The following is an 18370-nucleotide window of genomic DNA, read 5'->3' on the forward strand; positions in this document are numbered from 1 at the left end:
GGCTAAGGGCAAGAGTCCTGACCGATTGGAATCCTTTACAACTTATCTATCGTTCCCATGCTGAATTTGTGAGCCTACAGAGATACCATAAATGGTTGATGTATTTTGTTGTCTACACAAGCGCATTGATACTGGCACATATGTTTTTGGTTTATTGTTACGCATCTAGGCAGGGGTTAGCCTAGTAGTGCCAGAATCTGCAGCTGTAACAACCTTTCCTAATTCACTTCACACATATCTTCAACCCCAAGCACCCGTACAAACCCGGTTACACCCCGGGATACTCTCTGTCAAGTATATTAGGTTGACTAACTTGGCAATAACAGATATTGGCCTTGACTAACTTGGCAATAACAGATATTGGCCTTATCAAAAGAAAGAAGGGGAGGACTGAACATTGGAGAAGGGTTTAGGTTTACTAACGCAGGGGCAAGGCCAAGGTTTTTTGCCAGGAAGGCAGAGTAAGATGGCCCAAGGAGGGCGGCCAGAGTGAGAGGGAAAGCGGGAGCAGGGATCCCAAGGAAAAGGGTCTCAGTCCTAGTGGCATTAAGGCAAAGATCATTGGAGGCGCACCAATCCTGAATTGTGGATAGACAGGAATGAGCAAGAGGGGAGAGGCGGCTGACAGGAGCCTGAAAGAGAGCTGAGTGTCATCCGCATAACACTGGAAGTTAGAGGAGAAGGTGGAAATCAGGTGGGCCAAAGGGGCCAAGTAGACCTTGAAGAGCCAGGGTGAGAGGTTAGAGTCCTGGGAATACCAAATGTGGAGAGAGAGGTGGTGGAGCGAAAGGACCCAACTTGGAGGGAATTCCTGTCCTGTTGTAAATCAACCCCGAGTCCCAACATGCACTTATCCCAACTACTTGCTATATGTAAATAAACCTTACAAAGTTTAAATCTTTACTTATTGAAACATGTATTTGTTAAATGGCCACATTTCAAAGTGAAATTTCACAAATAGGTATTTAGCTTTAAATAGATGTTCATAGTCCTGGATTAAAATGAAAAACAAAACAACAAAAAAGAAATTGGGAGTACCGGGAACATTTCTAGATGAATGTAGAACATTAAAAATCAAATGTCAACCCTAAAGGCAGAATCTAAAATACACATAATTAAAACCATGAAACTTAAAGTTTCCTTGGGGTTCACCTCCTTCCAATTCAGCGATATTTCATATTTGGAGTTTGCAGTCTGAGACGGCTGATTTTCAGAGATCCTTATAGAAATAATTTTTCTGTGAACAAATAATTTACATTAGCAAATGGCAACCAATGTTTAGTTACTGCAACAAGATAGTTAAAGCATAGCCTTTACTTGTATGGGAAATTTTTTAGCATCGCCTTAACAGCAAATAACATATAGCTCTGCTATTATAAGAAGTAAAATTGATCTGCAAATACCTAGACACCAGAGCAAGCCAAGTAGCACTCTTTTCTTTCCATAAGGGCTCATGCTCAGGAATGTGCAAGACTGCCAGGTGCAGCCAATGCTTTGCCTACTTTGTTGCAGTCATTGCACCATAAGCATAGCTCAAGTGTCGATTTTCGGTGAGTGCAAGATATCTCCACAAAGATCTACGAGCATGGATCCATAGTTTGCTCAACATTACAAAGGGAAAAAAGACTTGGACAAGTGTTTTAGAGCGTAATGAAGAAAATAAATGTAATCTGTAGTCACTGTGATCTCAAACATGGTAGGCATTCGCAAACAAGACTGGATTACAATCCTAAATGGTTTAATTGATTAGAATAACTCTAGGCTATCCCCAGAGTCCCCTTTCCTCCATACTGCATGGGCGTCCCTCACTAGGGACAGGAGACAGAACCCTTTTCACCAGAAAAAACCTTCCCCTTTAAATTTAGAGGCGTGCGGGGCGCGGCCCTGGAAGTATGGGCTCCCCTGACTCTGCCCATCATCACTCCTCAGTCCCCCTTGAGGTGCGGAAAATATCACAATTGCCTAAGTGACACCAGTTTTATTAGGGGGGGTGGTGGAATGTATGGAGGAAAGGGGACTATGGACTAAGAGTACATTAGTCACTACGGTGAGTAACCTGTAATTACTCTTACGTCCCGTCCCCTTTCCTCCATACTGCATGGGCGATTACAACTGAATGTAGCCCCAGGGTGGAGAGGTGACCCTCCTTAAGAAAACAAGTTCCTTAATACTGCCTGCTAGAATGCTGTGTCTGACCTGGAGCCGGCATCCCAACAGTAGTGCTTGCAAAAAGCCAAGGGAGTGGCATAAGTGGCCGCCTTGCTGATGACCTGCCACGGTACGTCTCTCTGGAAAACGACTGCCGTGGCCTTAGCTCTGCATGTGTGGGCATGCATGTTTTCCGGAAGTGGTTTGTGTTGCCCATCCTATGCCTCCTTAAGGAGGCCACCATCCGCCTTGCTAAGGAGGCCTTGGAAGCCTGATATCCTGGCCCTGACCCTGCGAGGGTGATAAATCGAGCCTCAGACTTGCAGAAGCTCTTGATCCTGTCCAGATAGAAATTTGGCACTCGTCTAGTATGAAGATAGTGCAGAACCCTCTGAGCATGGTCCTTAGGGTCAGCGAAGAAAGTAGGGAGTACTATCTCCCCCTTTAGATCGAACACAGAGACTACCTCAGTTAAGTACGCGGGTTGCGTTCTGAGGACCACCCTGTCCCTGTGAAAGGTATTGTATGGCTCAGGTGCCATCAGAGCTTGGATTTTGCTGACACAGCGTGCAGACGTAAGCCCCACCAAGAGGGCTGTCTTAATGGTTACTAGCCTGATGTCCGCGGATGCCATTGGCCCAAAGGGTTTATGCGCCAAGGTGCCCAAGACTATGTTGAGGTCCCACACGAGGTGCGGCTTCTTGATGGGCGGGTATAGCCTGGTGAGGCCCGTCAAATGTCTTTTAACCACCGGAATTGATAAAAAACGTCCTGCCCTGAGTTCCGGTAGGCTCCGATTGCCACCAGATAGGCTTTGAGGGTGAACCAGATGGCCATCAACTCAAGCCCGTTGATGAGGGCCACCTGCTTCTGACAGAACTCTCTCTGCGGGCACTGTGGCTGTCCAAGGTAGTTTCCCATCATGCGATGCGATGCGATGGTAACCTGCGGAGCTGGATGACGAAAGGGCCTGCCTATCCGTAAGTTGCTGTCTATGCTCCACCAGACTAAGTTGTGACGGAGATGCAGTAGAATTCTGCCCAGCTCCGCCCGGGAAGCCCTCTCCTGACTCCAGGAGGCTGCGTAGTGTAACTACAATTTAGGCATTGGTACCACCATGCCACGGTCACTGTTCTGCTAAGAAAATGCCCCATGTGAGGGGAAAATTCTCTCGGAGCTCTTGACCCAGATGAGGCCCAGGAAAGTTAGAGTCTGCCTGGACTAAAGCTGTGACTTCTTGAGATTGATGGAAAATCCCAACTCGTGTAGTGGAAGCATAAGGGCGGAGGCACTGTGGAGGACTCCCTCCAGAGACCTTGCCCTGATGAGCCAGTTTAGGTATGGATAGGCGTGGTGACCCTGGGCCCCAAGTAGGGCTGCCACGCCTTCATTCGTTCGTTCGTTCGTTCGTTCGTTCGTTCGTTCGTTCGTTCGTTCTGTACAGACCCTGGGGGTTGGATTGAGGCCAAAGGTTAGAAACTTGCATAGGAAATGGAAGCCCATGATCCTGACCTTATGAAAGAACCAATGGGGCTGCAGATCGGTACGTGAAGGTAAGCATCCTTCAGATCCAAGAAGCACATCCAGTCTCCCATGCACAATATCTCCGCAATATGCATTTGGGTAACCATTGTATAGCGAAAAAAGCGTGAATAGGAGCCCAGACCCGCTGGGAGGCTGGGACTTCTTCCACTGCCTGCCTCTCTACATGAAAGCGAATTACCGCCCACAGAGTTATTGTCCCAATCTGTGGGAGAGGAAGGGAGGAGAGAGAGGCGAAGGAGGGATTGGTAGGCGGTAGCCTGAGAACAGTGCAGGGAGGATCCAAGGGTCCGCGAACCTAGTGCGCCAGCATGGGTGTGCGTCTGGCTATATGCCTTAGCGAGGATGGATAAGGATTCAGCAGTCTGGGGACTATTCCTCCTCTTATCAAGTTCCCAAGCCGTCGTAGAATGGAACAGGTTGCACCCCCCAACCCCCTAAAGGTATGCGTTCCTGGGCGTCCGGGTTGAATTTGGTTGCCCGTAGCCAGACAGTCCTTCTCCTGCCAGTAGCAGTGCAAATGGCACGGCCTGAGGCGTCAATCTGCGCCACGACGGACTCCATTATGTCTTGTGCAACCATATTTGGCCTCCGCCAGCCCTACCTTGCAGTGTGCCAGGCGTTGCACCGGAAATGGTCGAGGAGTGTAGCTGGGAGAGTGCCAACAGCAAGAAGGGGCCCCCTCCAGCTGTCTAAACTTGGCGTTGAGGCGCCTGTTGGTAGGCTGCGCCAAATGGGTTTCAAACGGTGACCTGCTGACCCAAACCGGCTGCTGAGAAGGAGGTTGTGGGGCTGCCAAGACCGTTGGAGGTGTGGGAGCCAGTGTTGTGGGTACTGGAGGCACTGGAACCAAGGGAGGAGTGGCCGTGGGCGCTAGCGACAGAACCAGAGGGGTATGTCCCCGAGGGTCATGGCTTTTCAAGAAAACCTGTCTTCACAGGCCGGTGGAGCGCTTGGAGACGTGGACATGCTGCAGCCTGAACCCACTCTGCCTCACTGTTTGCGGGGTGCATTGGCCCTGCAACGATGAAGGGTATGCCGTGGGCCATGTAGTTAGTGAAGATCAGTCCCACCTGGGAACTTATTTCCCTACCTATTCCCCGAAGGTGGATGGTGTCGGACGAGCTGACATTTTATCAGGCCCGATAGCCATTTTGTCGGGCTGCATGCCGTGTTCCTGTGTCGTGGTGCTTGCCTCGTTGGGCCCCGCCTCTTCCAAGACTGCTGGCGGTGGAGGTTGAGGCCTATCCTGCACCTCAGGACGGGGTGTGGCAGGCAGATTTCCCTCGGCGATGCTGCCGGTAGTGCTGCGTACAGGAGCCACCTCAGACATGTGTCTGGTACTAGGGAATAGCCCTTCGGGCGTAACCCTGGTAATAGAACCTTGGGGCCCCTCCGCTCAGTTACCAGTAGGATCTTGCAACCCCTTGGCCTGGCGGCCAGTAGCTGTAGTAGCGGCCTTGGTACCTGCACTGGTACAAGAACCTGGAAGGTCCCTCCCGTGATTGACCCACATGGACGGAGACAACTTTGCAGGGTGCGTCGTGCATACAGGCGCCCCCTCTGACACCTGTCCGGTACTAAGGTGTAGACCCAGTAATTGAAACTTGCGGCTCCTCAGCGCAGTGAGCCCCCGGTAGGAACTTGCGACCCCTCAGCCTGACGTCTGGTAGCTGTAGCAAGCAGCCTTGGTACCTGCCCTGGTACCAGGACCTGAAAAGTCCCTCCCGCTCCTACACTTTCAGAGGAAGGAGTCGCTTTTGCAGGGTACGTGGTGAGTACAGGCGCCCCCTCGGACATCTGTCTGTTACTAGGGCCTAGCCCCTCGGTTTAGACCCGGTAATAGAACCTTGCAGCCCCTCAGCGCAGCGTCTGGTAGGATCTGGCAACCCCTTGGCCTGACGACTGGTAGCTGTAGCAGCCTCAGTACCCGCACTGGTACCAGGACCTGAAAGGTCCCTCCCGCTTCAACGCTTCCTGGGAAAGGAGTCACCTTTGCGAAGTACGTGGTGAGTACAGGCGCCCCCTCAGACATCTGTCCGGTACTAGGCCGTAGCCCCTTGGGTTAGACCCGGTAATAGAACCTTGCAGCCCCTCAGCGCAATGTCCGGTAGGATCTGGCGACCCCTCATCCTGGCGGCCGGTAGCTGTAGCAGCCTTGGTGCCTGCACTGGTACCAGAACCTGAAAGGTCCCACCTGCTCTTGCGCCTCCTGGGGGAGGAGTCGCCTTTGTGGGGTATGTGGTACGTACAGGCCCCCCCTCGGACCTCTGTCCGGTACTAGGGCGTAACCCCGCGGGTGTAGACCCGGTAATAGAGCCTTGTGGCCCTTTAGCGCAGTCACCGGTAGGATCTAGCGACCCCTCGGCCTGGCGGCCGTTAGCTGTAGTAGCCTCGGTACCTGCACTGGTACAAGAACCTGAAAGGTCCTTCCCCCTCTAGGTGCGGGTTAAAGCAGTGCCCCTATCTTGGGCCTGGACTTGTACTGACAAATTCCTTTGAGTCCTCTGGAGGCAAACCTCTGAAGTGCTCCCTCCCCCGGGCTAACCTGTATCTCAAAGCGCGTTGTAAGCGTGTTGCACGCTCTACAGGACTCCCAGCCGTGGTCAGGGCCAAGGCAGTGGAGGTGGAGAGCGTGGGGGTCAGACGTAAGGAAGAGCCTCTTGCAGGCTGAACACCTGCTGGAGCCTGCTGACGTTGAACTGTGCTGGGGAGGAGCGTGGCGCCAGATGACAGAGGTATCTGATTAAAGACAAGACAAGAAGAAGACAAAAAGAAAACACTTCTGCAGGGAAGAGCGCGTGAAATTACAAAGCCGGAGGCCTAACCCAAGAGCGCTGGTGAAAGCGGTCCGTTCCCGTCGACACGGAAAAGAGGACTAGGGAGTGGCACCGGTGGGCGGAGTCAGGGGATCCCATGCTCCCAGGGCCGCACCTCTAAATTTAAAGAGGAAGGTTTTTTCTGGTGAAAAAGGTTCAGTCTCCCGTCCCTAGCGAGGGACACCCATGTAGTATGGAGGAAAGGGGACGGGACGTAAGAGTAAGCTGGAGTATGCACCCAGGTAAGAGCAGACACAGGATGCTGAGGAGAGAGTAGACTCATGAGTGTTTGGGGTAGTGGTAGTAGAGCCAATAGGCTGGAGAGGAGAGTACTCCCAAGAGACTGTACGGGACAGTAGACCCACAAGGCCGGGGACAGGGGGGCAGTAGGCTAAAGAGGCTGGGGAGCAGTCAACACAAGAGAATGAGAGGGGGGGCATTAGGCGGTGTTAGGAAGGTTTTTTCTTTTAGAATCTTTCCCTCCATTTTCTATGAACCCCCAAACGTTTTGCTTTTGTTTTTTAACGTGGCCTGACTTTTTACAGGAAAGTGAAGCCTTCAGCTTCACTCCGCTGGCCTTTTGCTAATTTATTATGCAGAAAACTGATCAGTCCTTCAGACTATCAGTACTGGGACACTGTTTCCCTTTTGACTTTTTAGTAACTTCTGTGACGAATCAAGGGAATTCATCCCTTCTCCCCAAGGCGGAGCCCCCCTGTGAGGCTAGGGATGTTATCCCACTTTGCAACACCCTCCCTAGGGGTCAGGGCAGTGAGACTTCACCGGGGAAAAACTCCCCGTTTGGGGACAAGGACTCCCGTTCCCGTGAGGAACTCCAGGATGCCTTTCTTGTGATGGTCTATATGGAGATCACATCTAGCACTCCAAATCAGCACAAGTACCATAACTGGAACGAAGAGAAAATGGAATTATACCATTACCAAACAGAAAGAGTGCCTATCTTTTTAAATCAAAAACTCAGTATAACTGTGCTGAGTACGCTGTAAGAGGATGACAAGGGCGAGAGAGAGAGAGAGAGACACACAAGCAGGGGAAGTCCCCTGTGCGGAGAACGTCTGAGGAAGGCGGAGTCAACACAGGCCACGGAGCCCGCAAGTTTCAGAATTTCTTCAGCATGTACAAGGAAGCAGAAGCTGGGAAGACCGGAACAGTGAGCTTGGTGGTGGCATGACAATGCACGCAATGTGGTGGACAGGCTGTTCCCTCAACTACGCCGATACCACTGCACCGACTCACGGGCAGAATACCCATAATGACATTGAGATGCCAGGAAGGAGAAGGAAAGAGGTTCAAAGAGGATGTCACAGAAAACAAACAGAGAAACGAAGAGAATGATGAAGGTGGTCCCACCCACCTACAGGCACCAGAGGTGTTCCCCCTCAACACTGAAGATAAGGGGAGAACAGGAATACAGGGAAGGATAAAGCGACTTGTTCTAGAATTGGAGATACTGTCCCAGTACAGATGGCGAGACTGGCAAGATCCCATTGATGAACTTGAACTGTATGAATGTGATAAAGAGAAGCACAGAACCTACACAGAGCGAGAGGAATACAACTGGAACATTGCTACCTTTGGAAATGAGGAAAATAATCCAGAGACTAAGAAGCACAAGTGGAACACAACAGAGGGATATCATTGTGTACTAAAGACCCGAGGGGTACCTAGGACAGACTGCATACAAAGAAGTCCTGCGAAGGAAAAGTTGAATTGCAACTGTATAGAAGCCCAAACTCTCAGAGAAAAAGACACTACATCAGAATTCTCATAATCCTGTTGGAAGGAGAAAAGGATTCCGACTAGAACCAAGCAACCATTAATAAATGGATATAGAAAGACTATCAATCCCCGTCAAGGAGTTGTTACAACTAACACAAAGTATTACGAGAGACTATTTGAGAATTGCATACTAATCTGAGAAGAGAAGACAAGCGCAGAAGCACAACCAACAGGAGAAGGGAGTCATTCTCCTGTTCTTTGTTGATTATAAAAGTGGTAGGGTCAGTTAGGTTTGTTTTGAACGGCTGACTGTTTTTCTTTGGACATTTATCCATGACTGACAAGCACCTTAGTTAGTAAGGGAGGTAGGGAAGTCTGATAGTGAAAGGGAAAGATATATTCTTTAATAAAAACATGTTGCAAATGTCTTCAGTCTTGCGTCCTCCTTCTGATCCGCCACACTTATTAACATTGCACAAAGCATCTTACCATGCAGTGCAGTGGGGATACTTTTGTATTACCCTAGTTTTTTACACTTGGGATTTTTGGTTACTTTTCTATGTGCCAAAAGACTAGCTGGTGGCAGCAATTGCATTTTTACAATTTATGCATTATTCCTAGCGTGCACAGTCGTGTTTACTGCATATGCATATGGCTATTAAAAATGGTTATTGCGCTAAAATGGCTGTGCCACAAGATTTATGCTTGTTCTTTTGTCATATCGTGGTTTGGCCATCCTGCCATCTAAGGTCAGGAGATCTCATATAAGGTCATGCGTTTGCACAGGAAAGCTGCTGCTTTCGCTGGCTAGTGATGCCTTTGTGTGTGTTCGGCCCAGGAAGGGGTGGGACTGTCTGAGCCCATTCCATATCTGTGGTGCCTCAGAGTCTAAATGTGTGGCATTAGTAGTGTGCCCTAATTGGACCACTGCTGGCTGTTTGATCTAGAGCCTTACCATTGGTGGGCTTGGACTTGTTTCCAGGCTGGATTTGGGATAAGAAGACGGCTCCTGCAGACATTTCTGGAGATCCGCGTTGCCAAGTATCCTGTGTAAACGAGCAGTCGACTGAACATCCGTGGACGACTCCCTAAGAGGTCCAGCATCCCTTCCTGCGTTTTGCCCAGTAAAGCCCTGCTGGACTCCCTGATCTACGAAGGCTGTGATCAGTGCTTCAACCCTTGGGCTGATGGGCCCAACCATGCTCGACATGTTCTCAAGGATCCAGCCGTCCTGAGCCTTCAGAAGTGTCCCTGGACCACCCAGTGTATTGGCCAGCTCACCAGTGGGCTACCTCGGTAGAATCATTGCTGTTCCGTTTTCGCCGCCGGAACTTCGGTGGTTGCCAGCTTGTGGTATATGATATGATATGATATGGCATTTATAACGCGCCTATACACAAGTGTTTGAAGGCGCGACAAGGCAAGGGAGGTAGAACAGAGGGAAGACAGACAGTGATATTACTAGGTCAGGTGTCATTCAGATCACGCAAGTGTACAAGTCGCCTTCCTGCTGAATTTCAGCCTCCCAGCTTTAAGGAATCCTGCTATGGAAGGTCTTCTTCAACCGCGACTGAAAGGAAGCCCGCTCTAACCTGTGTGCAGTAGCAGTCACTGGAACTCACCTTACCCTGTCTGGTGAAGTGTCCTGAAGAGGTCTGCATCAGTGCCTTCTGCATTTCTTCTTCGCAAAGGGTTGCAGTCTGCTCCTGGAACTGACCAGAAAAATCGTTGCACCCTCAGCTCAAGGGCACCTCTCGCTGGGACCAATGGTGGGAAAACCTACCTCCAGCAACCCCCAGTCCACCGACCTAGTCATCTAGGAAAAATCGTAGTCAGGGGGTTAAGTAATTGGAACGCGTTCACCTACCCCTTTTCTCCTTAGAATAAACTTTAGAATGAACTTTGGTTATTCCATTGCTTTTTGATCTAAAAGACTTAGGCCTTTATTCACAGAGTGTTTTCCAATAAGGTTTTACCATTATAAAATGCTTCTGTGAATTAGGGCCTGTATCAGCAATATAGGAATATAATTTTACCTACCTGTAACTTTGATGAATACCTTTTGGAACATTTCACCTACACAAGAACTCTTCCTACATCGCCCCCTTTACCTAAGAAGAAGCTTTGTGACTTTTGGGCACAAGGCCCTATTCATCATAGGGATTGAACTTAGAAAGTGAGGATATCATTCGTGTGACTTGGTTTCATTCTAATGTATCACTACTTAGCTCCTTGTTGTTGAATAGGTTATTGACTACATTTCTAAGAACCAAAAGGTGACTTATATGTTTTATAATTGAGTGTTGGGTGATATTATCACCTGCTCGTTTGATTTTCTAGTGTGTGTTGTGAGCCTAGAATGAATATAGTAGTTTTGTCCAGACCAGTCTAAATTGAATTGCGTGCTTCACTGTGTGAACTCATTGTGGACTCCTGACCTGACCCGCACTCCCCTCAGAATAGCCTTGAATGCTCTCCACGCTTTATTGGGTTTTGGCTAACCTCTCAGTGTTTTCATGTTCACTCTAACTACGGTGGCCTCCTAAAATCTGTCCATCAGGCCAGATTCTGGAAATCCATCTGAACAAAGAGGAGCAAAGTTTTAGTAGTGAAGAAGAAGAGGGCAGGTCAGTGTCTTATAAAGTAAAGATTGTGCTATGGAGTGAAGCGAGCCCTGAACATGAAAAAAGATACTTGTGCAGAGGTGGAGGAACAAGCTTGTGGTGAAACATGAAGGAGGAGGGACAGACTAGTTTGACAGGCTGTAGAAATAGGACTCGAGAGAAGAGGTGTGAGGAAGGCCCAGTAAGCATTCAAGGGAGGTATCTTGTCCACTTATGCTTCGGGCATTGAAAAGGCCTGCCCGCAGCATCCCTGAATACCGATTCAGCACACTGACTCCACTCCATGCTCGAGACTCCAGGATTTAGTTACTTTCATGCACATTCCTAGCTCTAAGGGAATTGGTTTGGTGTTCAACTGCAAGATACCACAATAAGGAGGCTTTCAGATAGATCACTTGTGTATTGTGTGCGTTAAATCCCACTCGTCTTAGTGATAGCCAACCCCACATGCAACTGAACACCTCTCCCGACAGTAAAACATCAGATCACTACACATCTACAACCACCTTCCCTAGCCAATGCACACTAGCACCACGGGCACATAAGGCTCACCTTTGGAAACAGCTGCCTCTAGGCTATCCACACAGAACACCCAGAAACTGATCTGCATGCAGGGCTCGTGTTACTTCCAGCCTGAACGCATCAACTCACTGTGCATATCTTGCATTTTCTAAACCACCCCTCCCCTTACTTACTCACCAGAGCACCTGGAGACCAACAATCTCAACTTAAAAAATGCCTTCTAAATAGGCTTTGATGGTATGGAATTAAAAGATACAATAGAATTATAGCATTTCCATTTTTTAATTGTTCATTTCTAAGAAGCTCGCAAAATAAAAGATTCATACCCTTCTTCGTTTAAGTGGATTCCGCCAACATCTCCAAACATGATGTGTAGTACTCTGTGAAAAGAAAGACATGTTCACAAAACTAGGAAAGGGAACGGTGCATAAGAACACTTACAAATTAATTTCAATTTGAATTCAGTGAATACAAAACTGTGTCAGCATACTTAGGTTCTAGTTGAAGGCTGGTTGCAGATTGGCTGAAAGTAAGTACACAGCTGCACAGGGAAGCCGTGAACTGAATTAAATGGGCTTAAAAGAGCAAGTGGAAATCGCAGAGAGGACTGCCAACATCTGCAATTCCGTGCAATGCAGTCACCTCAGTGCAATTTGTGGGTACTATGTGAAGATGTCCCCAAGAAAATGTAGCCATGTGAAAATGTATTCAGCAAAAAGTTGTTTTAAAAAATGTAGTCCTTCAATACAAGCAATGCAAAGTGTAAAAATGTTGCCAGTAAGAAGGATGCCAAAAAGATATTTTTAAATACTCAAAAGTACAAGGCTGAAACCGTAGATAGGACCCAAACCTCTAACGAAACCTCTACAATCACCAGAACTCCATTCCTAAACCTTCCCCTAACTCCAATTACAGCCCGTCCTACCCTGAACTCTCACAGAACACTAGCCCTTCAGTGCGCTAAATGCTTTATCTGCATATTACTGAATGCAAAATAAATAGAAAATGCACAGTGAACCTTTCTCCAACCCAATCACCAGCTCGCCACAAATTACATAGCCCCTGCCCTAACCCAAACCCTTGCAGTAATACTAGCATTACCCTAACTACAACTCTGCCACTTACCCTAATGCTTACTTTACCCTAACCACTAGGTTTATCCTAACAGTTATCCTATGCCAACATCACTACCCCTTTCCAACCTCTGAATTCCTTTCAGTAACACTTACCCAAACCCACACCCTATCCTTACCCCACCCCATTCCTAACCCTAAACGAGGCAATCACAAGTACACTAAACCCTGCTTAACACACAACATTTCTCGCTACTTTTAAGCTGCATTTTTGACTACTTTTGCTTGGCAACTTATTCAGTGTAGAGGTTTTTAAAAAAAATGGTGTATTGTTTACAATAAACCTTTACAATTGCCATACCAAAACAAATCAATATATACATACAACAATACATGATATATACGATAATAATAAAATCCTTTAGAGCTGCCATCAATTCAATACACCACATCCAATCTAACCAAACAAGCTGAATAACCAATATCATTCATCATTAAAACCCCTTCCCAACCTTCAAAAATCATGTTACAGCAGAGCCTACTGAGGCAGGAGATCCCCCTAAACATCTTTGCCAGAACAATGTACTATCTACTCTGGATTCGTTGGGAACAAGGTTCTTAAAATATGAAGTGTGAAGTAATAAAAGTGTGTTGCAATCGATCAGCAGATGTCTCAATGTCTCCTTTACTGTTTTGTCTTTACAAAATCGACAGTAGGAGTTCTCCACTATTATAAGCTTATGACTAAGCAGTATTTCTTTAGTTAGAAATAAGTTCCATATAAAACGTAGGACGTCTTCTCGATAAGTCCGAACGGGAAAAATATTCAAATAAGTAGCAACAATCCCCCAACATTTATGCTCCAACCCCAAATAACTTTGCAAGGGATATTTAGGATATTGATCAATTGCGTAACACCAGTCCATTTCATAAAGAGCATCTTTAATCATACCTGGAATGTTCTCCGCCCCACAGTCCATAACACAGCTTCCCAATTCACGAAGTAGGTCATCATATCGAGTTCTCGAATTTCGGACTGGATTTTCGCCATACAACACCATAGTGTGTACAGTGCTACATATGAGGTTGTACGCTGAGGGAAGCCAACATTCCAATAAAAACTTGTGAGCATCCGCCACATTGTAGCTTTAAGAGAGGTAAGCCCAAGTTCCTATCGGATTGCGACCACAGCGATCACATTCAGAACAGCCAAAACCTTATGCCAAATAAGAGCATCTACCTTATCAAGAAAATTAAAAGCTCAAAGTACCACCAATTCTATACAATAAATCATTTTCTGAACGGATTTCCCTTCATAAAAATGTAGTACCGGCTTTATGGAGAATTTCCCTACTTCCTGTCTTGATTGCCTATGATTAGGCGTGACCACGAGCCTCTTACCTCCACCTCGTTTGAGGCTGTGAAAACAGACCCCTGGTCATCAGTCATTCATGTCAAAACTCACCCTAGGCTGTATCTCAGCGCTAAAAGGCAGGCATGCGCTTATAAGCGTTCATGTGCTTATCAACATGATAAAATGCACAGTCAAGAATTGTAAAGTTCTTAGACTCAAAGATATACCATTCTGACGCATTACTCTGAATTATACACTTGACACAGGAAATGCGGGACGATAGAGAGTCTGGGAGTTTAGGCGCGGGGTGGGGGAAAACGGCGCAAAAGCGTAGGGAGGGGCGTCCGAATGGCGCCACAAGAAACAAAAGCCCAGGAAGGGCAGGAAACAGCACCTGGAAAGGTGCGAAATGTAACAGCAAGGGGTCAGGGGGGTAACCTGGCCGCCCCTAGGAAGGAACAAAAAGCCGGGGGGGTATAAGTAAGCCTGGAAAAGGAGAGGCGGCACAAACCAGGTAAGAGCTCACCTCTCTCGGGTAGGCTCTTAGTACCTGGAGAAGGGGAAGGAAAAACGTTTGCCACCCAACCCACCCTACAAGAATAACGGAAGAAGAGGGGTGCAGACAGGAACCAGTATGCCGAGTACTCTCTCGGTACACGGTCCAAAAAAGAAGGAGCGGGCAGAACTAAGAACGCCGAGTACTCTTTCGGTACAGGGTCCAAAAAAAGAAGGATCAGGCAGAAGAAGGAACGCCGAGTACTCTTTCGGTACACGGTCCAAGACGCGTCGTAGGCGGCATGTGCCCAGGAACGAAGGCTCAGGGATAACAAGGACTGTGGAAGAGCCTTGGGCAACTTCGGAACTGGACACAATGTGCCCAAAAGCATATGGCAGTGTAATTATTTTGTTGTGTTGTATTTTCTGTAAGAAAATAAAATGCCTACGGCCTACAACTTTTCCATACACATAAGTTGTCTGTAATTTATTACTTAGGTAGGGATCTGGTAAGAGAAGCAAAGTGAACCCACACTACTCAGCCTATGCATTTAATATGACCCCCCTATCTTCTTGGGGTTCTTATTCTCACTAAACAAGCTAAAGCAAAAGCAGATATAACATAACATCACACCTATGAACAAGATAGCCATGTGGGCAAAGACCACGATTGAACGTGTAAGTAATAGAACAAGTTATGGCTTTAGTTTAAAAGCATGGGTAGCCTACATATCTCACTAAGCTACTCTACACTTTACGCCATCAGTCTCCATGCACACAGCAAGTTTCCACTTGTCACTCACCTTTTGGAGCAGAGTGTGCTTCAAATGAAACAGCTACTTCTTGGGTTGACGAGTTCTGCATGGCTGGAACTGGCTGCTGCTGCTCTGCACTCCTCCCCAGCCACTCATCCTTGTGCTGGGCTATACATCTATCAAGTAACATGGTTGCCCTGCATGTGTGAGTACATCAGATATGCTATTTGTAACAGTGAGGAAGCTAGCGTATCTCTTTGTTCTTGGAGGTAGAACTCCTATGTAAAACTACATTAGATGGGTTTTTACACCTCAAAGTGAGATCTTTGCACCCATTTAGTAAATGCCTTCACTGTACTCTGTCATTTGTGAAGTTCTGCAACATTACACACTGTATGCTTCTGCAGGCCATATTAGCCGGTGGTCTGTTTATCGATGTACATCTATCTCACTTGTTACCCACTGTTGCCCATTGTACCCTAAGGCCATTGACTTTGCAAATGTGCAAGATGCTTCTGTTCGTGTATGTAAATTTCCTGTTCCTGAATCTCTATCAGATATAACACTTTACCTGTATGAGGTTAAAAGGCTGCTCTCAGATAACACCTAATGGTGAGAAGTCAAACAGGCTGTTAGCTGTCATTTGTGGTCGGCCGATCTGCCTTAACAGCAAAGCACCATTTCCTGGACATCGGCAGATCTTGCAGAGCCTATGAACACTTGCTCAGCTCGTGTCACACACTTTGTGTGCTTCATTAAATTACTATGTTAAAGTGTGGTGTATGTTTGAAGAACACCTTTCATGGCTACAGGTTGTATAAGATATGAAAAAGCTATCTTAAATTAGTTTGAGTTCATGTCACCCCCTCAAGACAGATATCATAGATCAGAGATTTTAAGCACTGTGTAATCATCATTAAAAACTTCTAGGTGTTATATTTGCAAAACAGGCCCTCTATGTGGGTGGCAAAAAATAAAGCATATAAATCCTAGCAATGGTGAGTAATGATTACTGCATGCACAAGTCAATGAGTTGCTTGGTGAATGCATTTGCGCCTAGAAACATATTGCAGGTGCTAGAAAAAGTCAAATGAATAAATGCATCACCCATTTAAGCAGTTAGACATTATGGCGAACACAAGCATAAATGAATACATGTATTTAACAGTGAGGCATTCAGGTTAAGTTCAATATTCTGTTACTGGAAATAGCTAAGACTACATGAATGAATGCATGTATTTAATGTGAGGTATTTAGGTTAATTCAAACTCCTTACTGGCATTAGTCTTAAGGTAAGACACAGGCTTGTTTGAGAACCCATTAGAAATTAACAACCAACATAACTTGGCTTACCTGACCCAATGCACTTTAGAACGTCTGAACTTGAGCGTATGACCACATGTGTAAACTGTCCAGAGTTTAAATTGGTGCTCCGTGAGGTAGACCAAAATGCCAGTGTCTCTGTTACCCACAGCGATTTACAAGTGGAGGTCATCCAATACGTACGTATTCTGTGTGCACAAACCTGTACCTTGAAGTATATTTTCAGTTCTGTGGACCGTGATTGTGATGCCAGTCTTGGCGGATTCCACAACATTTCAGGCTTTCTGAACTCAGGGTTTGCTGTTAATCTTCTTTTGATGTGCGTTAGGAAGCAAAGTGGTGAAGGAAATAAAATGTGCATGTCAGATTTCTGCAAGGACATGGGCATTAGCTTATTTTGCCATACACTCATGGAAACAGAGGTATCCATTACTTGTCTTGACTGTGGAAGCTCCTGGGGCCCAGGGTTTGAGCAGAGGGATGTTTCATCTTGTTTCTGGCTTGAATCAGGCTTTGCGACTGGAGGCTCAAGTGTTTCACTTGCTGGTGTGTTGGTCTCACTGGAGACATCTAGACATAGTCGTTGCTTTCGTCGTTCTCCGAGCGTTTTGCTTTTCCTTGACATGCTCTCATAGGGAGCTGTGGCTGCTGAGGGGAGGGGGTTCAAGCACATCACAGTAGAACACTTGTGGGAAGACTCTCTGGATGCCATACACGTCTCTGTGCATGGACAAAGTTTTCGCAAGTCGAGTATGCCACAATCCAACTCTGGATGATGGGACTCTGACCCCCACGTTCTTGTCAAGAAGCAATTCTTTGGCGCACATCACACATCTGGCAATAGCTGATACCGTGGACTTCTTCCTGATCAATGAGAAAATGTTTCTGAAAATGAGCAATTTGCTGGTACCAAGTCCAAGTATCAGCAACAGTCCACAAAATGAACTAACTGGTGAATAAGTCAGTGTTTTAATGAATGTGTCCAGCGTGGTCAGCCCTTTTCGAAGAGCTTTTGTGGCAGCCATTGTAACCACAGAATAACCAGTATTCATGCCAGTTAACTGTGAGCTGTCGATTAAAGAATGCATGGCCTCTTCCATTGTATCTTCAGAAGCTAGTAGAGATGCAATCTGTTTGACCACTGGGAATGTGCTTCAAGATAAGACTCTTCACTGCTGCACACTTTTAGACGCATGTTTTGCAGGCGTGCCATATGCAAGGTCAATTTTGGAAATTGTAAGGGTCTTAACTTGAAACTATGCCAGTGTAGGAATTTGAATTGTGATGGCCTGGGTGGATTCAGAACAAACCCATAGCACTTAACTTGTGTACTCACATTAACCAGGGTTGGAACCCCAATTGCAACATGACAACAGGACTCATTGAATTGCACCAGATATGAGCCATTAGATAAGCTGTGTACTTGACTGTGAAGAAATGCAATTGGTGTAACATGAAGTGTGCATATGGTGTCACTGTCACAGGAGTTCACGTGTGCAGCATGCGTGCAAACTATGCAAGTGGAGCCTTTGCATTCATGTACTAAGTACAGTGTTATTTCAGGACTTGAAGGTGACACACATGCATGTGAATAAGGCACAATACAGTCTTCCCTGATCCAAGTGTCATTAAAGGAGAGTTCCGGGACTTTTTTTTTATTGTCCCTACGGTTCGGCCATGTGTTTTTAAGCATAACTCGGTAGATCGTGGAAAACTTTCCTATGGACCTTACCCGACTTTTCGTCCATTAACGCACTCGAAATCAGCCGCCATTTTATGATAATCCTATCACTTGCCGCATCGCCCTGGCTCACCTGCTTTTGCGGCACTAAATCAAATCCCCCGCCCCTGAAACAGACTTGATCAAAACATTCATATTCCCCGCCTCTATCCGTGACGTGACTGAGCTGCGTAGGCAAACGCGCCCAGGCGTCTTATACGCGACTCCACACAGAACCAGGAAATCAACACAGAT

At 46.9% G+C, this 18370-nt stretch overlaps 1 protein-coding gene across 1 annotated transcript in view; it reads right to left on the reverse strand.

The window, feature by feature from the left end:
* The window catches only part of HDAC10 (histone deacetylase 10), a 706011-nt gene that overhangs the window by 63098 nt on the left and 624543 nt on the right, over positions 1–18370 (reverse strand). Inside the window, exons 17-18 of the mRNA XM_069627848.1 lie at positions 11722–11775; positions 1153–1237 (exon numbers count right to left, since the gene is read on the reverse strand). Of these exons, the coding sequence (XP_069483949.1) occupies positions 1153–1237; positions 11722–11775 (139 nt within the window). The remainder of the gene's footprint in view (positions 1–1152; positions 1238–11721; positions 11776–18370) is intronic.

This window comes from Ambystoma mexicanum, chromosome 12 (assembly GCF_040938575.1).
Source record: "Ambystoma mexicanum isolate Mex_15411 chromosome 12, UKY_AmexF1_1, whole genome shotgun sequence".
Classification (NCBI taxonomy): Eukaryota; Metazoa; Chordata; class Amphibia; order Caudata; family Ambystomatidae; genus Ambystoma; species Ambystoma mexicanum.